Source organism: Neopsephotus bourkii, unplaced genomic scaffold (assembly GCF_033783945.1).
Source record: "Neopsephotus bourkii isolate Nb327-2 ecotype Australia unplaced genomic scaffold, CSIRO-AGI_Nbou_v1 NB_207, whole genome shotgun sequence".
NCBI lineage: Eukaryota > Metazoa > Chordata > Aves > Psittaciformes > Psittacidae > Neopsephotus > Neopsephotus bourkii.
Window position 1 is genome coordinate 1494294 of NW_026900719.1, and position 20762 is coordinate 1515055.

Here is a 20762-nt window from a genome sequence, read left to right on the forward strand (position 1 = left end):
CTCAGATGTAGCCCCACCCCTGGGGCTGCGGCCGGGGGCGGAGCTTCTGCTTCTGGTCACGCCCCCGAGGAAGAGGAAAAAGAGAAGGAGGGGCGGAAACAAGCTTAGCTTGTCAATTCTCCGTCTTGATCGGGTTTCTCAGTCGTTAAGCCTTTGGAGCACCGCCAGAACTAGGCAGGCACGGTAAGCTAGCTGCTGTCCACGGCTCTGAATAAGTTCTCTAAAACATGTCCCGAAAACCGCCAAAATAAGTAAAAAAAGAAATACAGAGAACCCCCAGTACATCCCATGCACCCAGATCCAGAAACTGTGTGTTGTATAGCAATACAACTGTGAAGAGTGTTCAAAGCAAAAAACCCAATGCCCAACCAACCAAAACCAACCAACCAAGACAAAAAATCCCAAACCAAAAATAAAACTGCTTTTCTTCAAGTTTCAGCTTGCTGGCAATCGTGGTTAACATTACAGCCTGCAGCCATCCAAGGCCTAGCATTACTAGCTGAAGCTCCCTAACACCACAGATGCCAGAACAGAGAGCAGCACACATTTTTCCCACTTAAAACAGAGCTCATCTACAGCCTTGCGTGACCACATCATGACCAAGGACAACAGAAAACTTTCCGGATTTTATTTATACTTTTTCATTTATGATAGCACAGTAAAATAACTGAAAAAAAAACAAACCAAAAACAACCTAGCCCCAAGTTAGATGACATCAAGTACTCCACTCCAAACCACGAGTGACTAATAAAAGCCTAAAAAGCATTGCTCCAGGTTTACGATGACATTACCTTCAGAAATACATGGTCATGGAGGATGCAGTCACAGAGGGAGGATGCCACTGCAAGCAGTGTATTTTACGCTGTTCCCAGAGCAAATAGTCCCATGGCTTCAGGCTCCACGGCTCCCTGAACATCGGGTTTGGTTCATCTCACACCAGCCTACAGGAGCTGGGGGAGAAAGCACAGCAAGGAAGCACGTAATTCCATTTGTAGCACAAACTTTGCAGTAGGACGTTTTGCCTGGATGGCAAATCCAAGGTGGGTAAACACGGCCAGAGCAACACAGCAACTGGAGAAAGACGACAGGGTAAGTGCAACTAAAACAAAAGAGAAGGTACTCCTCTCTTGACATGATTAGGGCAGATGGTTGGGATGAGGAAACGATTCAGTACAAAAACAGGTATCACAGTACACCTAGACTACAGAATCAGTGGTAAGGTTGACCAAGATCTATGTTTGGTTTTACAAACTCTTAAGAATTTTTAAAATCTCCTTTTCCTTCCCCTTCCTCCCACAACTGTAGTCTGCTGCACTTTCCAAAACCACATTTGCTTTTACTGAAATTTAAGGCTATCATGAAAAAACAAAGTGTAAGACTCCTCTTTCAAAACTAAGTATAAAAGTCAATCCACTCTAGGTTTTAGATAACTCTAAATACAACCACCCGTTTTCCAAAATGAACTCATTTTTATATTCAGAAGACATACTGTGTCCTAGAAACCAAACACTCTGATATGATACCAGGAGTTACCACTTCAAGGTAACTTCAGCTCAGGACACCCACCATTTGCTGAATCCAGATGCGCTTGTGGGAGAGGTTCACCATTCTCTTTGCCTCAAAATACCGCATTATCATAACATCTGCTATGGAATATCTTAAAGTTGGCTGGCTTTGAGACAGGCTGAGGATGTACTCACACAAGTACATCTCAAGAACCAGAATCTTCCTGGAAAGAGTGCTTGGAAGACGATGTCTGCCTATAGCCTTATGGTGTTCTTGCCCAAGAGAGAAAAATATGGAGAAGCAGCAGAAATGGACACTGCCCCAGCCATGACTACAGCTCCCAGTGCTCTCCATGGGCACAAGAAGATACTTATTATATATGCACCTTGTGAAAGTTCAGTGCATTAGAGGACTTATGCTTGGGAGGGTGAGGATCCATCCTTTCCATCACAGGAAACTGGTTTATTTTGAATTCCCTGAACTATGTAATAGCATTGCTGGTGGTTTAAGAGTCAGCTGAACCTGGTCCAGAAGCAGCACCAAGCTAGATAGGGCTTCACAAAAATGGCTACAACCAACTCTCCTTCTTCCTAAAGTGCTGGAAAAATGCAGCATGACCAGACTAGTAGCCTAGTTAAAAATATCCGGTCCTATCAAGCATACCATTTCCTAACATGGTAAGACAAGCTTCCTAGGAGTTTAGACCTTGAAATCCTCCACAGATGCCGAGAGTTACATACAAAATACAACCCTGAAGAAGCTATTTAACAGTAAAAATTATGGCAACTCCAATCTTGGTATAATCAAAAGGCATTTTTAAAACAAAAGTGACCCTTTCTAGTGCAGGGCTATCACTTCATTTGTCCAGTGGCATTTTTCACTACAGAAATGCTCCTCTTCCTATTATAAACATCAAATATAATACTTTAATAATAACACTTTCGGTATTATTTAAGATTTATAACTTATTAAAAGTCAACATCTTTTTACACACACTTCCTATTTTTATCTTAAAACAGTCACATAAGGATAAAAGCTCACTACTTAAGGGCCATTTCTGAACATCCTGACTGACACACTGGAGATTAAAATTTTTCTTCCCCCTCACAGAAACAGGCTCCTTACCAGTCATTATTTCACCAGCCACTGCATGTAAGACTGACCTACTGACCAGAAGCACCACTGAAAAAGCAACTACCACTACCAATCCAATAGCTACAGGCTCTGACCAACAACTGCAAAGTTGGCTGTGCCTGCTGACAACTACCTCCTGCAAAAGCTTAATTTCCACCTAACAGAGAAGGGTAAGTGTGGCACGTATCTGACTACAAGGATCAGTCATAACCCTTAGATGCACAGCATGACTAAAATGAATTCTATCACTTTGTAATGTGTTACAAAACTTCACTGACTACCTTAACAGGCTAGAAATAATCATTGCAATTTTGCATTAATTACAGTATCAGGAATTCAGTGAAATCGGGAAAAAAAGCACAAAAACCGCTCTCAAAACAGTTCCTTAGTTATATGTTGCTTGAATTGAACCCTTGGATTATGAGCAGCATAAGTGATCTCATTTCATTTCCCACCATAACTCAAGATGGAACGTAAACAATAAGAATCATCTATAAAAAACACAGTACATCAGAAATCCATGTAAAAAACATACATCTGTATCAAGGAGCTCCGTAACAACTTAAAGCACCACTCAAAATTAAGTACCATACATGATACAGTACATTCCATTTATTATGACAATTTAAGGCTAAAATAGGTATGACTCCCTTATAGTCAAGCTTTCTTATATTTATAAATGCATACAAACATTAAGTAGATACAAACGTGAAGGGATTTTTTTATTGCTCTGAACTGTCTGCTATAATGTTCAACTTTCCCAGGTGTGGTCTCAGTTTGCTTTTTTCAATCAAGCTGAAGTCCTACAATTGCAACTTATGGCACTTGTACAATTACAGACTTTCTTTGATTTGAGCTGTATTCAAAGATATATCAGACAGAACTGCCCACCACTGCAAACTTGGTAACTTAGTTAACTAAACATTTGTCCATAAGGTATGTAACAATTCACCACAAAGATTATTTCTGCCATTCTTCAGGAATTATTTTCTCTTCAAAATAATAGGTCTAACCAAGCGGCAAAAAAGAACCAGCAAGAAATGACTGACTAGGACCAGTCTAACAGACTGGGGTTTAACAAAAACAAACAAACAAAAAAAGCTGAATACGTGCTCCAAAACAAAGAGCAAACTTTTCTTCTTGCTCACAGAGCAATTATGTTTCCTAATTACGTAGAGCAATGCCTTATTCTGCCAGTGCCAAATTCTTTGACTGTAGCTTGTCCATTTCTTGGCCAATATTTCCTTCAATGGTATCACACTGGGCAAGAAAAACCTGAGAATAAGAAACAAACAAAGGTTATTTGGGATGCAATCATAGCAATGGTATATGCTTTTTAAGAACAGAAACTGCACTTTCCATCATGAATTTGAAGAAACAAACTCAACAACCACCTTCCGATAACAGCTTGTTCACGGTTTTGTTTACCCAAAACAACAAAACAACTCACCTGAACCCTTTTCACCAACCCCTTCTTTTTCAGTTTGCAATCACTGAAATTCTCTGGTAGATTCTGCAGTAAAATAAACAAAGAAGCTGATGCAGATTTACACTAAAATTAACATCTTAAACTTACAGCAAAACCTGAATGTACCAAAAGAATTCTCTGAACAAGCATCTTGAAAATACCATACCTACTCAGTGAAGATAATTAGACAAGAAATAATTTAAAAGAGAAAGTCAGGGATGCGGCATGCTCACTGCAAAGAACTAAGCTAGTAAATTTACCATAAGTCTTGAGGTAAAACACAGCAACAGACCACTATCATAGTTTAACCAATAACAGAACACACTACTTTTGTCTACTGTTATCTATGTTAACTGTTCTGCTGAGCTATGACTTCATTTTTTTTCAGAGACTAGAAGATGAATTAATTTCTTACTAACTCATTAACTCAATCACTTCCCATCACTAGAACGTATCATCAGTAATGTAGGCATTGCAGGCCAGGTTGGACAGGGCTTTGAGCAACCTGGTTTAGTTGAAGGTGTCTCTGCCCATGGCAGGGGGAGAGAGGGTTGGAACTAGATGATCTTTAGGGTCCCTTCCAACCCAAACCATTCTATGATTGCCAGTCTGTTTAAGCTGTATATCTGATCTTCTCTGCATCTGTTCATGGAAGGCAACAGATGTGAAGTGTTACATGCTGACAGCTTTTAATTTAATTCAAACTGCATCAATTTCTATACTCTTATTACCCAATATACTCATGTATGTCATCCCAGCAAACATTATACACTTTATCCTTTTGCAGCTATACGAAATTGGGGTGTTGGTGGGCAATGGTCCTCAGGCTTATGATTTTTTTTCTTTTAAAGAGGTAAAACACCTGTACAGATAACTAACATTATATAAAGTTTATGAGAACATTCTTAGAAATATTGTGCTTTCACTGTTGAAGATGCATATAAATCTTGTGAATTTCTCACTGGTATGCCTTTTATTTTCCACCCCAACTCCAAATCAAGAAAAGAGATTTCCCTATACTACTGTTTCATTTCAGCTAAAATGCCAGCTCCACTAGGAGGTTTAGATACATAATCTTTTTAGTGTCCAGCTAAACATACATGGTCTTAAACATGGGAGTCCTGACACCCAGAGGGACCTTGACAGGCTTGAGTGGGCCTGTGAGAACCTCATGAAGTTCAGCAAGCCCAAGTTCAATAAGTGCAAGGTCCTGCACCTGGGTCGAGGCAATCCCAAGCACAAGTACAAGTTGGGTGGGGAATGGATAAAGAGCAGCCCTGGGGAGAAGGACTTGTAGGTATTGGCTGATGAGATCAACATGAATGGTCTGGAAAGTCAACTACACACTGGGCTGCATCAAAGGAAGCATGACCAACAGGTCAAGGACAGTGATTCTCCCCCTCCACTCTCATTAAACCCCCCCTGGAGTACAATGTTCAGCTGTGGGGCCCCAACACAAAGAGGAGTCCTGTTGGAGCAGGTCCAGAGGAAGGCCACAAAAATTATCAGAGGGATAGAGCACCAGTCCTATGAAGAAAGCCTGAGGTAGGGTTGTTCAGCCTGGAGCAGAGAAGGCTCCGTGGAGACCGTATTGTAGCCTTTCAGTACCTAAAGGGGGCTTATAAGAAAGATGAGAACAGACTTTATATAAGGCCTGTGGCAACATTACAAGGAGTAATGCTTTTAAACTAAAAGAGGGTATATTCAGGATACGTATAAATAAGGAAATTTTTACAATGAGGGTGGTGAAACACTGGCCCAGGTGGTAGATGCCCCATCCTGGGAAACATTCAAGGTCATGCTGGATGAGGCTTTGAGCAACCTGGTCTAGTGAAAGGTGTCCCTGCCCATGGCAATGGGGTTAGATTAGATGATCTTTAAAGGTCTCTTCCAACCCAAACAATTCTGTGATTCTATGATTTTACTTCTACATAAACTTCAGATTTAATATCCTTCTCACTCCTACACTCAGCTGAAAGAAGGAATGCACAATGCTGCTTCTTGACTCCTAGAAGGATATGAAGTTGGAAGTGGGAGTAACTACTACTACACTAACCTCTTCCCAAGGTCAGGTTTTTTGGTTTGTTAGTTTGGTTTTGGAAGATGGGCAAGAGAAGGAATCTTCCATTCCTGTAGTTCCAGCTTCCATTTCTGTTGCTCCAGCACCAGTTTTCCCAAACAGCAGCACTGTTAGGCTGGATAAAACTCTTATCAACTTCTAACACTTCCTTTCGAGATCAGAAAAGGTATTTCCCTTGCAGAGAGCTTTTATGTCAGACTGCACCTCCTGCAACAGAACCAGAAATTGGACATATTTCTTTCAGGTGGAGAAATGATCATCAGCATCAGAGACACAAGAGAAGTCAGTATACGGATTAAGGGAGGTACCCTTCCAAATGCAAACTGGTGCAGTGTTATCTTACAAACAAGCACAGAAATGTCTAAAAACTAAAAGTTATGGGGCTTGGGTTTTGTTTTTTTCCCTATTGATGTTAATCTTATTACCAAAACCACTCCTCAGCTTGTCTTAAGATGCATTCCATCACTTAGATATCCTTCCCAAATTGTCTTATTTTGTGAGAAGATGTAGGTTTGATGGCAAGTTACCAGGTTAATGCCAGGAACCTGTCATGCACAATTTAAATTCTCCTACAGAAGCCTGTCCTACACTAATCACTGTTTATTTATGTGATGTAACTTTACTTCCTTGGATTTACAGCACAGGACAGGTTCAGAAGCCGTTATTACTTTTTCAGCAAGTCTGCCTAAAATAAAAACTCCTTTTTACTAGGTGGCATATGTCTATTTTCGAAACACTTTTTAAGTTGTTTAAGCTTTTTTAAGTTGTTTATGTTGCACTTCACGAAGTGTATTTTCTAGTACTGTAATAAGCCCTTGTTGATTGTAGCAAGCTAAACCTGCATGTCTTCTCCCAGTAAGCAGGACATTAAAATTGTTGTCTGCCATACTTTTCTTTCAGAAATTGATGTTCCAAAGACATTATAAAACAGTTGAGAAGTTAAAGCTCTGGATGAATTCTCTTCAAAAACCAGTTCTAGGTCCCAAATAAAAAAGGCAGCTTTTGGAATACACATAGTTGTCACAGAGAAAAAAAGTTTAAAAAATACTGTGAAGTTATATGAACTATTCTAAACTGTATTAGACATAGGACCGTCTAACTACATAAGAAAACATTCCTATTTTCCTCGTTTTTCAACAATACAATTTGCTTTAAGATAGAACAAAAAACATTTACCAGTGTTTTAATGTGTATTAGACTCCATATATGTAATAGTCTGAAAAAACAAGGATAAATTAGGCTTAATTAATAACGGCTGATTCTCATCAGAAGATGAAGATGCTCTCACTTGTCATAGAAATTCTTCTAAGTTTTACATGACTTGGAATTTCTTAATAACCAAATTAAAAATGAAATTATCCACTAGCTCAGTTACACTGCCCATCTCCCTTTGCTGAGTACTTATTCCAGCCTGTATTTTCTGAAAGATATTCTGGCCTACACAAGTATTCCTACCAATATGAAACAGCAAACAAACATTTTCTACCATCAGAATAGGCCTAAGTTAACTTTCAGTAGCAGACAGAGAACTCCAGCTGGGCTTACCACTCAAAGTCTGTTTGCAAAACAGGTATTAGTAACTGGAGGAAACCTTGAAATCCGAGTGTAGAGAAGACACTCAGGCTATTCCTATTTTTTACAGTATTTTCAAAACTGTTGTTTTTAATTACATCTGTGCATGCAAACTCCTTGTGTTTCCTTGCACACCCTTACAGCTCTTTAGTTTGTTATATGTTTTGTTTTGGCTTTAAATCACACCTTGTAATCCCCTTGACAGAGATACAGAATTAGAAGCTACTAACATATCAAGCTGCTTAAAAGGTGCTTTGCAATAAAATTAGTAAAGTTTACAAATCTTATCATCAAGTTAAATCTCGCAGTCTCTCTGTTTTACCTTAGTCAGCTTACGTCTCCTCTCCAGGAATACGCTGTCCAACTATTCATGGTTTAACAGGTGAAGCTGGCAATAAACCTTAAGTCACAATAACATTTCCATATTTAATTAAAATCAAATTGAATTAAAGAAGGAGTAGCTTAAGCATAGGCAGTGCTTATGCAAAACTCTTACCAAATCTACATTTTGGTGCTAGCATTGCCTGCAGAGCAGTAGTTTGGATTAGTATACAGCTTCCTACTGCACAGCACATTCTTACTTTCATAGCAGGTCTCCTCTTTGCATTGCACTTCCTCTGTACCAAAACATCACTCAAGTGTCACAATCCTTGGTCTGTATGGTCTTAAACTTTCAAAAGTGACTGCAGTGCTGGCTTCACCCCAGCAACTTCTGTAGAACTTCTGGGCACAGGTTCTTTACCCTCCCCCATCAACCCAGAAACAGAGCCCAAGTCCCCCTGTTACCAGTGGCTATCTCCCATTCTACACCCCTGAATTCAGAGTTGCTTAACTGCATCTGTTTGAGAGCTCTCACCCTGCAGATACACTGACATGATGCACTACACAGACACATTACATCCTAAAAGACTCATCTTTTGTATACACAGCACTCATGCTTTATACAAGGAATCCTTAAAACCAACCACCGTTTGGTAATAAATCCACAAGTGTGATTTTCCTTCTCTTAGATCCTCTCTTGAGTGTTCCTTTAACTACAAACTCAGCGTCCCCCTCTTCTGAGCACTGCTTCTTATGAAATACAGACTCTTGTCATTTCCTCCCCCTGTCCCATCTGATGTCCTAATAAAACTACCACCCTTTGCCACAGAACATCACCTTCTGCCTTGCTCAAGTTTCACTTGTTTTGGAAGTGCTTCCATTAACGATTTTTAAGCTTAGTGTTATCACTCCATCTTTGTTCTGTTCTTTGGTTATTTCTTATTTCCCAAGCCACAGACCCCAGTAGGTAATATCTAAAGCCTGAATCCACTTTATAGCACTGTAGTCAATTAATAAACAAAACAAATGCTAGTCAAATTTATTATTTATGACTATCATATCAGAACGAAAGGGACACCACTCTTAAAACATGCAGTCTCCTATACCAACACTCATACCAAGAGCTAGAAACATTTAATCACTCTAATGCATATAGCACCAGTGCTAATCAGTTGCAAAGAAAGGATTTGCTGCTGACAACCCATGCATTTAACATGAAGCTTTTTCACTAGTCTTTTAAGAATCCAAAACATGTAGTACTTTAGTATGCATTTTTTATCAACTGCCTGCCCTTCACTTTTTTAACTCATTGTTAAATAAATTAGATAAGCACATTATATTGACACTGAATCTCCATCTAAGTAGACACCTAAGCTGCTTCTTTAACAGCAGCTATCAAACAACAGTGTTTGTCAATGGGTTTCCGAAAGCAGAAGTTGTAACTAAGCATTCTACCTTCACTGAAAGGTGACAGTATTTTCTTGATCCTTGTATTTTAGAAAAAAGATTTCCCCGAAGCTTTACGTTTATGATTCATACTACAAGATGTAAGAATTATAATAAAAAAGTATTATAAAGTATTTATCCAGATAAATTCAAAGGTTTAGTAATAAGTTCTCATGTTACTGCAAGTGGCAAAATTTTGCAGAAGCCTGGGAAATGTTTGTTACAGGCAAAATGATGGCTTGGGTTTGGCTTTTTTTCTTTTAGAATCCTCAAAATGTTAATTTGGTATTGATTTACCAGAGACAAGTATAGCTGGGACAAGGAGACAGTAACAAAAGCTTCATCAGAACAGTATCACAGTATCACAGTATGTTAGAGATTGGAAGGGACCTCAAAAGATCATCTAGTCCAATCCCCCTGCCGGAGCAGGAACACCTAGATAAGGTTACACAGGAACGTGTCCAGGCGGGTTTTGAATGTCTCCAGAGAAGGAGACTCCACAACCCCCCTGGGCAGCCTGTTCCAGTGTTCTGTCACCCTCACTGAGAAGAAGTTTCTTCTCAAGTTTAAGTGGAACCTCTTGTGTTCCAGTTTGTACCCATTTCCCCTTGTCCTATCATTGTTTGCCACTGAGAAGAGCCTGGCTCCATCCTCGTGACACTCCCCCTTTATATATTTATATACACTAATAAGGTCACCCCTCAATCTCCTCTTCTCCAAACTATAGAGACCCAGCTCCCTCAGTCTTTCCTCATAAGGGAGATGCTCCACTCCCTTAATCATCTTAGTTGCCCTGCGCTGGACTCTCTCCAGCAGGTCCCTGTCCTTCTTAAACTGAGGGGCCCAGAACTGGACACAATATTCCAGATGAGGTCTCACCAGGGCTGAGTAGAGGGGAAGGAGGACCTCTCTCGACCTACTAACCACCCCCCTTCTAATACACCCCAGGATGCCATTGGCCTTCTTGGCCACAAGGGCACAGTGTCGGCTCATGGTCACCCTGTCGTCCACCAGGACCCCCAGGTCCCTCTCCCCTACACTGCTCTCTAACAGGTTGTTCCCCAACCTATACTGGAACCTGGGGTTGTTCCTGCCCAGATGCAGGACTCTACACTTTCCCTTGTTATATTTCATCAAGTTATTCCCCGCCCAACTCTCCAGCCTGTCCAGGTCTCACTGGATGGCAGCACAGCCTTCTGGCGTGTCAGCCACCCCTCCCAGCTTAGTGTCATCAGCAAACTTGCTGATAGTACACTCAATTCCCTCATCTAAATCATTGATGAATATATTAAATAATACTGGTCCCACTACCGACCCTTGAGGCACTCCACTAGATACAGGCCTCCAACTAGACTCCGCCCCATAGACTACAACTCTCTGGCTTCTCTCCTTCAGCCAGTTCACAGTCCACCTCACTACCCGATCATCCAGACCACACTTCCTCAATTTAGCTGCAAGGATGCTGTGGGAGACCGTGTCAAACGCTTTGCTGAAGTCAAGGTAGACCACATCCACCGCTCTGCCATCATCCATCCACCGTGTTATTTCCTCATAAAAGGCTACGAGATTGGTCAAGCATGACTTCCCCTTGGTGAAGCCATGTTGACTGCTCCTCATAACCCTCTTATCCTTGATATGCCTTAAGATGGCACCAAGGATAAGGTGTTCCATCACTTTCCCAGGAATGGAGGTGAGGCTGACCGGTCTATAGTTACCCGGGTCCTCCTTCTTGCCCTTTTTGAAGACAGGAGTGACATTTGCTTTCCTCCAGTCCTCAGGCACCTCTCCCGTTTCCCAAGACTTGGTAAAGATGATGGAGAGCGGTCTAGCAATGACCTCCGCCAGTTCCCTCAGCACCCGCGGGTGCATCCCATCTGGACCCATGGATTTATGGATGTCCAGATTGCTCAACTCGTCTTTAACCCATTCCTCATCGACTAAGGCAAACCGCTCCGTTGACCTGTCTTCATCTGAGGTCTCAGCGGTACAGGGCTCTTCAGGACTGCCTCCGGCAGAGTAGACAGAGACAAAGAAGGCATTAAGTAACTCTGCCATCATTGTATCTTCTTCACCAGGGCACCCGTCCCGTTCATCAGCGGGCCTACATTGCCTCTGGTGTTAGTTTTATCTGCCATGTATTTGAAAAAGCTTTCTGCTGTCCTTGACCCCTCTCGCCAGCTTTAATTCCAAGGAGGCCTTAGTCATCCTAGCAGCTTTCCTACATCCTCTAGCAGCAGCCTTATATTCTTCCCAAGTGGCCAGCCCTTCCTTCCATGACCTGTAAACTCTTCTCTTCCACTTCAGCATACCCAGCAACTCCCTATTTAGCCACACAGCTCTCCAGTATTGTAATTTAAGTTAGTTTTACAGAGGAATTATCCCCCAACAAAAAATTCATCAAGAAAGGAGGATGGGCCACCAGAACAAAATTATGAAACCATAATGTAATCAATGTCCTCAATACTGATAACATGCAGTTTGACAGATGATTTTGTTGTGAATTTATGTAAACAAAATCAGTGACTGGTATTTCAGAAGAGGAAGCTTCTTTTTCAGTTGTTAGAACAGTTTGTTCCCTGCAATACTGTCTTTCTAGATTATAAACCTGCCATTTAATAAGATCATCATGAGAACACAGTAATCTCTCAGACTGCAATACTGGTAACAGACTTCATGTAAATTAGAGCCAGCTCACGAGAAGTACTTAGTGTCATGACTGCATATAAATTTTCCTATTGATGTCCGAAAAACTTTCCATTCCCCCCCCCCTTGGAAAACTTCATTTTTTTAAATAACTGTGTAGACTAATCAAGTCAAAGGTTTTCTGTGTTCTACTCACTCAGATTTGTACTAAGTATAATGCTTTGACTTTTACTCTGGATCACATGTTTAACTGCTGAAATAAATGGCATTTCTGGTGATGCACACACACAAATCTTCAACTGTTGAACACAACTCAATCTGTATTTCTCCTGAAGAAAACTTCAAAGATCTGTGGCTTATGGGAATGTCTGACTGTGTCACAGCATTAAACACTTGGTAAGATGCTCATAAGATCCCCCTCCTTCTTGCTGGGAAAGCAATAGCTATTTAAACATATTTAATGTTCAAATGTTTAAGTTCCATCTGAGAATCACAGATAAAAAGCAACACAAAAGCATCCCTTCAAGACTTTCCTTTTACGACCTAGGAGTGACAACACTGTATTTTTTTCTCTCCCACCCCAGTACTGTATGACTACAGACCTACTTCTCTACTTCCTAAATCAACTTTTAAATTCATAGTTGTTGAACACATGGTGTCTAGTTAAAAGGGGTATTAGTTCCAGCCTCAGCTCCTCTAATTAATGAGCTTGTCTGCTAACAGTACAAGGGTGACACCCCAGCAACAGACAAAAAAAAAATGAAGGCTTCTTCACCCTTAGCTCTCTATACCCATACAAATCTCATTTGGTACTAAGCTGGATGCCTTGATTGATCCAAGGAACTTATGACAACCAAGACATTTGAGCTCTCAGAAGACCTCTCACAACACTTCTGCAGAAGAAAAACTGGAATATTACAGTGTGAGCTTGCTAGTATGTTTCACTGCTGCAGTGCATCCATTGTTCTGTCTTAGCAGAAAACAGCTCAGTCACTTCCCCCCCTTATCTTTTTTTAAGATGCTGATTGAATCAATAGTACATCATATGGTCAATAGCAATTAAAAGAGATTTGTCAGAACCTGCTTTTATTTGACTAACAGAATACTAAATACTGCATAAAACAATTCTGAGACACAGATAAAATACCTTCTGGAAGCTTTATGCTCTTCTGTTTTGCATTTCTATTTACAGTCTTTTACTTCAGTGGAACCCATTTATTGTTCATATACCTACCTCACTACCATCCTGTGCTGCTAGCTCTGTAAACTGCATGACTATAGTACAGCTAAGTAATACCTCAGGAAGCTGGTGGCCTGTTCATCTGATCTGTTATAATACTAGCACACCGAACCGCTACATTTTATGTGAAGATTCTGCCCAACTACATGTATCTCATCAGCAAAATTTCACAGAAGTTTCACAGAAATTCAGTATTAATGATAAAACCCACAGCTGCCTTTGTGTATTAAAACAAATAAATATGGACTTTGGTACATGTAACAAAACTTCAGTCACTGGCAATAAACCCCTCACTTATTTCTTGCTTTTAAAAGAATAAGGCTCCTCGATATCATAGGCCCTTATGCAATAAAGTAAAAAACAACTATTATAAATATTAAAAGATATTAATTATAAACAGTTTTAGCCCTTGCTACTACAGTTCCACAAGTGAAAAGACTAAGGCACAGGGACTCCATTATTTCCTAAATCTAAACCTGAATTCAGTAAGTGATAAACCTTCTAAAACCTTGTACTAAACCTGTTCAGTACTATTTAGCGTATTTTGGATAAGGAGATAGATAATATCATACTTTCTATTTAAACCATGCGAAAAGCAGCAGAATCAAAAGTAAACTTGGGAAAATCAGCTTGGATTAATTAGGAAGCAGTGACAGGATTTTTCATGGCTGCATGCTGGGTTCCAGAACTGTATACCAGCAGACAAAGTGCTGAATTTTTTCTAAATCAGACTTCTCATCAGCAACTGAAGGGATCAGAAATAAGCTTTAATCCCATCCAATTGAAACAGTTGTCACCTTATTGCTATTTTCACAACGTAGTAAATCTGCACTTCAAACAGGGAATCAGTTATATGAAGTCTCTACGTCTAACAGCATTCAACAGCTCTCAGTAAAATACTTTTCCTTTAGACGAGGCAGAAAAGGAAAGAGAAATTTTAAGGCTGTAAAATACTTAGCAGTCTTACTTTTATAAAAGTATTCAAGAACTGTTGGCTATAACAAACAGCAAAGGCTAGTTTGCCATTAAAGGTCCACAGTATGAAAGGAAGAAATAAGTTAATGAACTCCCCACCATTCCTAGGAACACATCCATATTGTATAGCATTTTAAGACGACCAATTCAAATTATTACTCTTTAATTTAGCCTGCTGCTGAACTTTTACAACGCATCCATTAATAAGACTACATTTGGTTCACCAATTACAGGCATTTGCATGGAAACTATCCCATAAAGGATCACTGTACAAGGAAGTAGACCCAAAGACATTACTACCACAGAAAAGCAGCATTTTTCCTTCACAGCATGATATTACGGTTGTGATATGCAGCATAATTATATAATGAAGTTTTCAGAAAATGACCAGCAGAGGAACAGAATAGGGAAATAACCTAGTTGCCACAATTGTCTGTTTATCTCTGCACAAGTCCCTTATTTTATTATTACAAGCCCCCCTTGTAACAGGGAAGTTCAGATTGGATATAAGGAAGAAATTCTTTACTGTAAGGGTGGTGAGGCACTGGAATAGGTTGCCCAAGGAAGTTGTGAATGCTCCATCCCTGGCACTGTTCAAGGCCAGGTTGGACAGAGCCTTGGGTGACGTGGTTTAGTGGGAGGTGTCCCTGCCCATGGCAGGGGGGTTGGAACTAGACGATCTTAAGGTCCTTTCCAACCCTAACTATTCTATGATTCTGATTTTCACCTAGCTCTCAGCTACTACATGAAGATACATGTTGCACTCCAGAAATATACTATAAGGTTATGATCCATTAATGACTGTGAAGCACTTGGATATACCCCAATACATTCCAAAGGCAGAATCCAGTCCTTAATATGCAGGCATCTGAAATGAGTCCTGTCAGTCCACATACAACTGATCAGAAAATTCTTAAGGGCCTCCTTGTTGCTATGCAATAGAGAACACAAAGCATATCTGGTTGTTTTTTCCCAGACCTTTACTGTTATCATCAAGTTTAACATGAAAGTTTGCCAAGACAAACTAAAAGGGTAAAGCTTGAGTAAAGGATACCCATTTCATGTAGTCTTAAAAGGTTGATCCCCCAAATGAAGCTCTTCTGTAGAAGGGGGATGCATGCACAGGCATTAATGTCACCATTTAGAAACAGATGCTGCCAAATAGTCTTTTGGAGACATACAGGGGCAAGAGCTGGATATTAAAGAAAAAATGAGCAAGCCAATTAACTAATTTTCAAAGCCAAAATAAATTTTTTAGCACTTAAAAAATACTATATAAATCACACAAAAGACATATTCTTAACAGTAAGTTCCTGCTGGTATTTGACCCTCTTCTGTGATTGTTTACTTACAATGGCATCTATCTGCTCCAGGATCTTCATGAACTGCTCTGCAGTTCCCTTTATCCTCTTGTCCAGCTGTTTTAGTGCTTCTGCTTGGAGATCCTTTGCTAAAAATCCCTAAGAAGAAAAAAAGAGGGAAGGAAAGACAAAACTATTCCACACCCTACAGAACACTCAGCTTTGAAAATATATCAGTCCATTACAGCAGAAAACTTTTTCTACTATTTCTCTAGTTTCAGGAATGATAGGGACTCCAATCTCATTCTATTTTCTATCAATCCTTAAATGCTACATATAAGATCTGCTATATTACTTAAAAGATTAAACAACAGACATTCTCCTTTGGGCTCTGAGAGAACTCTATGTTTTTTCCAGATCTAAAGATTATAATTTGACCAATATGCAACAATATTTACCTTTTTCCTAACAGTGCCATGTTTCTATTTCGCTAACTCACAAATAGCAAATTCAGTAACAATTTCACAGGACGCTTGAATAGTTAGGAGGGGCAACCTGTTACTGACTACTCAAACCTCTAAACAGTATTTTATTTTTTTAATACATATACCTACAAAACTGTTGTGCAAAGATATAAAAGGATACAAAACTGGCATACCTTCTGGATACCTGTGAGCTCTTTATTAACTTCATCTAACTTATTAGCTATTTGCTCCACTGACTTCTCCAAATCTTTCAGCTTCTTTAATTCAGCCTCTTCTTCTGGACTATTCTGTGTATTCAAAAATACAACATTCACAGCCATAGAACAAATAGACACTATGCAGCTAAAAGGCAGCAACAGTGGTGATGCAGACATAAAGGCTTTTGCTGATTTGAAATACATACTACACTTTCCATATTTTAACACCTACTAAATAAGATTCTTCTAAAGCTTAATTACAAATACTGTCAATGCAGCAATGTGTATGAACACATTAAATGAGATGAATTTGAAGGGAAAAAGGAAAAGGAAATGTGTAAACTTTTTTTGTTAGCTTAGCATTTTTAAAGTAGAGGTAATGTTTCTATTACAAGTTATTACTTTGTCCTCTATTTGGCAAAGCCAGCCACAAGTCATTTCACTAGAGATAACTCAGCAGACTCAACAGCTACAGCTCTTTTTCTCTTTTTTTTTTAAAAAAGGGGAAAAAAAAAAAAAACAACAGAAAACCCCACAACAGAAGAACATGCGCAGATAAGGTCATCAGCAGACAGAAGGTTCATGGGCACTGACAAGCAACAGATTAGGCAGAATTTCATCAATAACATAAGGCAGAAGTAGGTCAATAATATAATTTCAGAAATGTATGAACTGTAGTTATTTGCAGTACAATGTAAGATTGAACTCAACCTTGTGGTTAGGTTTATACTGCAACCTGCTTCTGTGTTCAGCAACTGAATCACTGATGGAAATTACAATAATTTAAGGGAAAAAAGATACAAAGGCGGCAATACTTACCCTTTTCCCAATCAACATGACTTTGCAACCGTTTTTAACTCCAAGTGCTGACAATGGCTGTTCCAATTCTCTCAGAGACTTCCCTAAATGGAAAACCAGAAAGAAAAAAACATAGTTAAAATACAGTCAGTGATACACGACTGTCTTTCTAAAGGCATCCAAAATATGAACACCTGAAAGTGACTAAGATGAAAAGTACCATCTGTAAGAAACATTAACAGTTCTATAAGTTACCTTTGTATATCAGTTTCTGAAAAGGAACTGGAACTCCAGTGACTTGTTCAATAAGAAGAGCCATGTCTTGTAGCGTAGGTTCACCATCTTCTTGTTGGGAAGCAACCTGAATATTGTGTTTTTCATTACCTAACAAAAACCAGAGTAACAGTATCTTATCGTCACTTAGAATTCATTTCTAATATTAATTTCCATTAATGCAGAGTGACCCTCAAGAACAGTCAATTTTCAATCAAAGGATTCTACCTCAGTTGAAAAACTTGTTTTACATTCTAATAACCTGAGGAGTTCAACCAGGCATTTTCTGCTGGCATGATACTCCTGCTAAATATTACTGCCTGCCTCTTTAGAGTGTAGATGATGTTCATATATCCCACAAGCTAAAGCATGAAATCTCACACCTTCCTGATGCATTCCATTTACTACTTGTAGGAATTTTTAATGGCATGAGTCTTGGGGAGTCCGAGACCATTTATCACTTTCTTTGTTCCCTTTTCCTCATACATGGGAAGCAAGTGATCAATGTTTACCCTGCCTCCCCCTCCACCAGCCCCCTGAGAGAATTTTCAGAGTCCAAAAGTTATTTCTCCCCGTAATACTGCTGATACGCAGGCTCAACCACTGTCTTAGCCTATATGTCACCGTCCACTTATAGAACATCCTATTCAGACTCTCTAACAGTATTTGCATTCGAACACCAGGAAGTTGTTAGAAAAAAGGAGTATGTCTATTAATCTCTGCTTAATAGACCCGTTCTATAACCCTCTGCTCCCACACACTTCAGGCCTGTCAATCTGAAAGCACCCACAGGAATCAGCCATCATTAGCTGCAAGATAATAAAGAAAGGAATTTTTACTTTGCCAAAAGAGAGAAATCCTTAACAAATACCAGAAAGAGAACTATTCTCATGCCACTAATTTGAAGTGCACATATCTTTTACAAAGAAAAATGCTAGAAACAGCAATTTTAAAAAGTTCCAGCCTCCAAGAAACACATGACCAGTGACACTGTGGCCTCAAACACTTGCAAGCTCCAACAACAGTTCTTAATTTCAAAATGGTTTTAAGCTCAAAATCACATTGTACAAACTTCCCCCTTCTCACCCAAGCACTTTCCATTAACAGCCTTTCTTCATAATTTGTTTTGGAAGAAAAATAAAATTTAGGCCCTAGCCTCAATGTATTTCATAAGGTTGTTTTGATATATACAACTGCTTTGTGCCAAGGCTGTGCCCCTCAGCAGCTGAGTGAAAAAACAAACAAGCAAACAGCAAATGTGGAAGAGCTGAAGTCAGTCTAAAAATAGAAACAGTTTGAATTACAAATTATGCTTACCACTTCAGGCAGACTGTAACTAAAGTGTTACTGTAAACTTACAGCAGAATGAAGTCACCATGAAAAATACTTCGTGGTTTAGAGCTGGTATCACAGCTTATCAGTTTGCTTCAGTAAATGACAACAGTAATTTAAAGTAACCACTAACACAAAATACACTTAAAAAAAACCCCAAACAAACAGTTCAATTCTTGCAGATTGTCAAATGATACGTGTAAGCCTACTACCATTCATTCCCCACTTTCACTCAAGCATAGAAAACTATAATAAAAATGTTTGTGCTAAGCAGTAAACCAGCATCTGACAGCAACAGGTATAAATGAGACAGCTGAAGTCCAAGATGAATAATGGCTCTGAATTGCTATTTATTAATCGGCAAAGTAATTACCAGATAAGAAAACAACCTGAAAGGTAAAAAATACTGAGAATGGAAAGGAAGGGAAGGCTGGTGGCAAACAGCAAGATCTTGGAGTTCTAAATGTGTTAGTATCATTAAGTTATTGTCATCTTTGCCAATGAAAACCCCTCAGTTCAAATGGAGCTCTCTCAAGGCACCAATGAGCACATGAATCATGAGGATTCAAACAGAATATTCCATGAAGTTCCTCATCAAAGACTTTTAGATAAAATTGCCAGGTGATAAAGGAAACATTTTCACAAAACAATGTGACAGTTTGGAAAGACAAATAAGCAAGCAGAAATAAACAATAAGCTCTAAAGGTGGAAAGAACGTCACCAACACAGTGCAAAAGGCACTGCAGCAGAATTTATTATTCAATAAAGAACAAACCATTAACAAGTTTTGTTAACCAAAACCAGTTGAATACCTTGCTGATTTAATACCCGATTACACTTCTCATTCCTCCCAGTCCCGCGCCTAGATCCGCTTCACGGAAATTTACCCATGGTATTTCTAATCTTATTTTAAGAACTGTGGAGCCCAGCCTATTCTTACCTCTTTGCAGTAACTTTTTATATTTATTTGCAGACTTAACCACATTCCACTTTCTTTCCCTCCTCCTATTTCTCTTCCCGAGTTAAAAAAGCTCAGTCATGCCAGCTCACCTGTGAATAACCCACTCACCAGGTCAGCACCCAGCTCTCACCCTGAAGACAACACCACTTTCTGCTGCAATCTTGCATCTCACTAGCCACAGATGTTCAAGGTTATTCAACAAACAAGAAGAGTGCCCATCAGGCAGCACCTGCTTTTAATGTACAGCACTGCCTTCAGTGATGTATTTCACCTAAATTAAGACTACTACTCAAAAAGTGACCTGTGCTCTGTGATCTCTGGCAAGGACAGCCTTGTCACCTGTTCCCACCGCCATCCTTAAAGCAGCTCTAACCCTGTCAGGAGGAGAGCATCATCATCTTGTTGATACGGAAAACGAGCTGGTTTCTTTCCCCCCTTGTTGCTGGATCAGCTTTTAAGTGATCCAGGTTGAGGGGAAGTCGTGGCCAGCAGAGCAGTAAAACCGTGCGGTAGCAGCTCCGATCGAGACCAGGCTAAGCAAAGGACGAGCCATGCCCAACCAGGCCCGAAGACGCAGCCGCCACCCGTCCGACAGCCGCAGCCCCGAGCAGCCGCCGGCAGCTCCAGCACCAACGGCAGGCACATACACTCCACCTCCCACCGCCGCCACTCCGGGTGTTCCCCGCTGACCCCAGCGCTACGACTACCACTAACGGCCGCTGCGATGCCAGCGGGAACAGCAGGGGAAGGCGGCATCACAGTCGGGGCCCGACCTGCACGGTCCCGCCGGGGCCAGGTTGGGGTCTGTGGCGCCGGTGGGAGGTGCCGCGCGCTGCGCTGGGCTTGGCGGTGGCTGGAGGTGCCCGCCCGCCCTCCGCCATGCCCCAGGCGGCTCTTACTGTACGTGACGGTGACAGTAACCGCAGCTCCAGCCGCCGCCATCTCAGCCGCCACAAGGAAACCGTTCTGCGGCGTTTTCCGCGGCGCGCTGATAGTGCGTCACTTCCGTCATAGGCCACGCCCCTTCAGC

At 40.4% G+C, this 20762-nt stretch overlaps 1 protein-coding gene across 2 annotated transcripts; it reads right to left on the reverse strand.

The window, feature by feature from the left end:
* Positions 1-677: 677 nt before the first annotated feature.
* On the reverse strand, positions 678-20759 carry BAG1 (BAG cochaperone 1). 2 transcript variants are annotated; one of them, XM_061344306.1, is made up of 7 exons: positions 20632-20759; positions 17422-17550; positions 17188-17270; positions 16345-16458; positions 15738-15845; positions 4091-4153; positions 3238-3915 (listed from the first exon to the last, which is right to left on the reverse strand). In XM_061344306.1, exons 1-7 carry the CDS (start codon positions 20672-20674, stop codon positions 3826-3828), a joined length of 630 nt encoding a protein of 209 aa, XP_061200290.1. In that variant the 5' UTR covers positions 20675-20759; the 3' UTR covers positions 3238-3825. The 2 variants fall into 2 exon arrangements, with proteins under 2 accessions (XP_061200289.1, XP_061200290.1); XM_061344305.1 differs by lacking the exons at positions 3238-3915; positions 4091-4153 and adding an exon at positions 678-1071.
* Positions 20760-20762: the final 3 nt, after the last annotated feature.

Excerpts from the sequence above, each read along its gene's own strand:
- BAG1 (XM_061344305.1), bottom strand. The coding sequence starts at position 20,674 with ATGGCGGCGGCTGGAGCTGCGGTTACTGTCACCGTCACGTACA. Across the intron at positions 15,846-16,344 it reads AGCTCACAGGTATCCAGAAG|GGATTTTTAGCAAAGGATCT; the intron begins GTATGCCAGTTT and ends TTTTCTTCTTAG. Across the intron at positions 1,072-15,737 it reads TGGAGCAGATAGATGCCATT|TTGCTGTGTTGCTCTGGCCG; the intron begins GTAAGTAAACAA and ends GTCTTTCTCCAG.